Source organism: Ruditapes philippinarum, unplaced genomic scaffold (genome assembly GCF_026571515.1).
Source record: "Ruditapes philippinarum isolate M1 unplaced genomic scaffold, ASM2657151v2 ctg5097_1_1_1_1, whole genome shotgun sequence".
In the NCBI taxonomy this organism is placed as follows: domain Eukaryota; kingdom Metazoa; phylum Mollusca; class Bivalvia; order Venerida; family Veneridae; genus Ruditapes; species Ruditapes philippinarum.
Genome location: NW_026851796.1, coordinates 1 through 3,094, shown reverse-complemented (window position 1 = coordinate 3,094; position 3,094 = coordinate 1). Strand labels below are relative to the sequence as shown.

General features: G+C 33.6%; 1 protein-coding gene across 2 annotated transcripts; it reads right to left on the bottom strand.

Moving 5' to 3' along the window:
* Positions 1-3,085, bottom strand: LOC132739840 (uncharacterized). Of its 2 annotated transcripts, XR_009627060.1 has the most exons (4): positions 3,055-3,085; positions 1,614-1,755; positions 663-1,011; positions 1-632 (listed from the first exon to the last, which is right to left on the bottom strand). XR_009627060.1 is itself a non-coding variant. In XM_060727658.1 (3 exons), the coding sequence occupies exons 1-3, from the start codon at positions 3,065-3,067 to the stop codon at positions 828-830; spliced, it is 339 nt and encodes a 112-aa protein (XP_060583641.1). In that variant the 5' UTR covers positions 3,068-3,085; the 3' UTR covers positions 1-827. The 2 variants fall into 2 exon arrangements, 1 of the variants encoding a protein (XP_060583641.1); XM_060727658.1 differs by having other exon boundaries at positions 1-1,011.
* Between the last annotated feature and the right edge of the window lie 9 nt (positions 3,086-3,094).

The following is a 3,094-nucleotide window of genomic DNA, read 5'->3' as shown; positions in this document are numbered from 1 at the left end:
AAAGGGGCATAATTCTGTCAAAATGCTTGATACAGTTACCTCCTCCTGTCTACAGGTTGGGGTAATGATGGTGAACAAGTGTGCAAAGTTTCAAAGCCATATGTCAATGGACTTTGAAAATATTTGAACTATTACAAAAACTTTAACGTAAATTCTAAGTCGAAAAAGGGGCATAATTTTGTCAAAATGCTTGATACAGTTACCTCCTCCTGTCTACAGGTTGGGGTAATGATGGTGAACAAGTGTGCAAAGTTTCAAAGCCATATTTTAATGGACTTTGAAAATATTTCAACTATTACAAAAACTTTAACATAAGTGGTTACGCCGACGCAGACGCCGACGCTCGGGTGACTACAATAGCTCTACTTATTCTTATCGAATAGTCGAGCTAAAAATATAATAACAGTTGTTAAATGGTCATCTTGTCATTGACAGAGTACATGTACCATATATTGTAAATCAATGCATGTATGTAACACCCATCCCCCACCCCAACACCCTCCCTCACAACCCATACACATCCCAAGAAGTTAATATATTTCATTAACTTTATACAGGGACAGAAAATATATCTCATTCACATACTGGGACAGAAAATATACTTTATTAACTTATAGGGACAGAAAATGTACCTTATTATCTTATAGGGACAGAAAATGTACTTTATTAACTTAAATGGACAGAAAATGTACTTTATTATCTTATAGGGTAAAAAAGTGGGTTTTTATTATCTTGTAGGGACAGAATAATTGTGTCAAACTAACTTATAGGGACACAAAATGTGATATTATCTTATTGTTATTATAATCTCAACATTACGGGGCCCCCTACAGATGAAGGGACTGCTCCTTTCCTTCGGGCATTCTAAATTTAAAAAGTTCATTCGGATCCAGATGTTCTCCGTAAAACTTTGACGCCATATCTCTATCTTGCACTACTTTTTTGGGGGCTTCTTTCTTACGCCGTGCCTCATGTTTCATTAAGTTTTGCTGCAGCTGTGTGGGCATTTTTCTGTAAAAGAAATTATTTAATGCACATCTTTATGTAAAGCCTGAGGTTTAAGCTTTATAGCTAAATGTTGAATTATACTTAATAAAACTAAAATGTTTGTTTGAGACAAATGAACTCTATAAATATAAATTATGACATTTTTTAGCACCTGCAGGAAAATACTGGAAATATTTGTACTTTTATGATATCAAAAAAATTGCATATTTTTTTAATATTTATTTTTTATACGGGTATTGAATAAACAGTGAATAAATCTTCTGTGAAGCAGAAAAACAGTGGTACCAAAAAGATTAACCCTTAACCAGCTGAATATGTGTAATGCCATTTGCCGAATTTTGAAATTGGAAAACAGTTCAGTAAAATGTTAAGGGATTTCAATCACAAAATTCAAAGATTGAGCTACCAACAGTATACATGTATATAAAGCCTGGTCAGACAGATGTGCAGACTGGCCTTGTACTAAACTGGCGACAAATACATTAACACTTATTTCCAAAAAAGTAGAGCTTCGGACTAAAATGGTGGCAAACCCCTTATCACTTAGTAATCCAGCAAGTTAAGTGTCAGGCAATTATTTTAAACAAAAGTAAATGAATTCATACTGTCCAGGTGGCACTGGGTTCCTATAAGCACTTGATCCAGCATTTGTTATATTCCTCTCCACTTTAGCAGGTGGGTGTAATGTGTCCCATTGTACCTTCTTGTATTTCTGGAAACACTGTGGACAAGGGTCTTCATTATTTACTGAAATTAGCATGAAAACATGATGAAATTTATAAATATCAAAAAAAAGTTACAAGTTGTTGTTTTCTTTCAAAAATCAAATGCTCAAAGATCACTAGCAATTTTGTATTCACAATGTTATAAAGTGTAAAGCTATAATATGTCTGCAGTTTACAAAATATTTGTTTGAATTTTCAAAATGGATTATTCCCATTTTTAAATGCCTGAATGAAAGAAGAGGGATTTGGGCATGCCACTAAATCTTGCAAACAATTAAGACCCTGCTTTGAAAATTAGTGTAATATTTTGTTTCAGAATATTTTATTCTCTTTACATACACTAGTCATGTGTAAAATAACATTGGCATTCTATGTGACAACTTCTTCATTAAAAGACCATAAAATTATGAAAATCATTTTAAATCTAATAAATATATTTCATTAGATACATGTATTATAAAGCTTTATACCCATTAAAGGTTTCATGGCATCATACATGTAATTATGTAAGTAAATTTTACTGGTAGAGGTTGACCTTCATGTGACAGTCATCAATAAATTGTTTCAAACTCATCAGACAGAATATTAATAGAAACACAACAGAACAAAGAAAAGCTAACTGAATAACTACCTAACTAAAAATAAATAAAAAATATATTTGTCTAAGCTCTACTGAGAAACAAGTACATGCAACTTAAATCAAACACTTTAAAATTGGCTTCCAGGGACTAACTAGTACAACTGTAATACTGGTATATATGACTGAAAAACTATTGTTGTGACTGTGGCTTGAACCCACGATCCCTAGGTTGAGTGGGAGACACCTTAACCATTAGGCCAACATTCAATTAATAGAACTCAACATCCTTATATTGTCTGTTTTAACCCACACCAGTGCAGGCAAAATGATACGAAGTGCTTCTAACTAGTCAGCTTAAGATCACTGTCTGTGACCAAGAATTTCTGATTTGAGCCATGTCACGACAAAACTAACATAGTGCGTTTGCAGTCTGATCAGGATCCATGCTGTTCGCAAACGCATTATGTTGGTTTTGTCGTGACGCGGCTCATTTTTTTCATGTGAGAAAACTATACATCAATCTTATGAAAGGATGGTGAGTCCACACAGGTGCCCACTTGTGCCTGTAGTAATGCATAAATAGAAACCGGCCAACATCCTCCTTCACAAATCAAGTTTCCATATGACAGTTACTGTGTGCGTGTGACTTGCAACCAAAATACAGTTTTTTTTATAATTATTAAGAAGGTTCCACACCACTTAAATATTTTAAGTACATGAAATACATTATTTAAGACATACCTCCTTTTTCCATTAGAAGAGGATGGCCAAACTTTTAGCC

Bases quoted from the DNA above. Each gene is read 5' to 3' on its own strand.
- LOC132739840 (XM_060727658.1), bottom strand. The intron at 1,012-1,613 runs GTATGAATTCAT...TTTCTTTTACAG, and splicing joins AACCCAGTGCCACCTGGACA to AAAAATGCCCACACAGCTGC.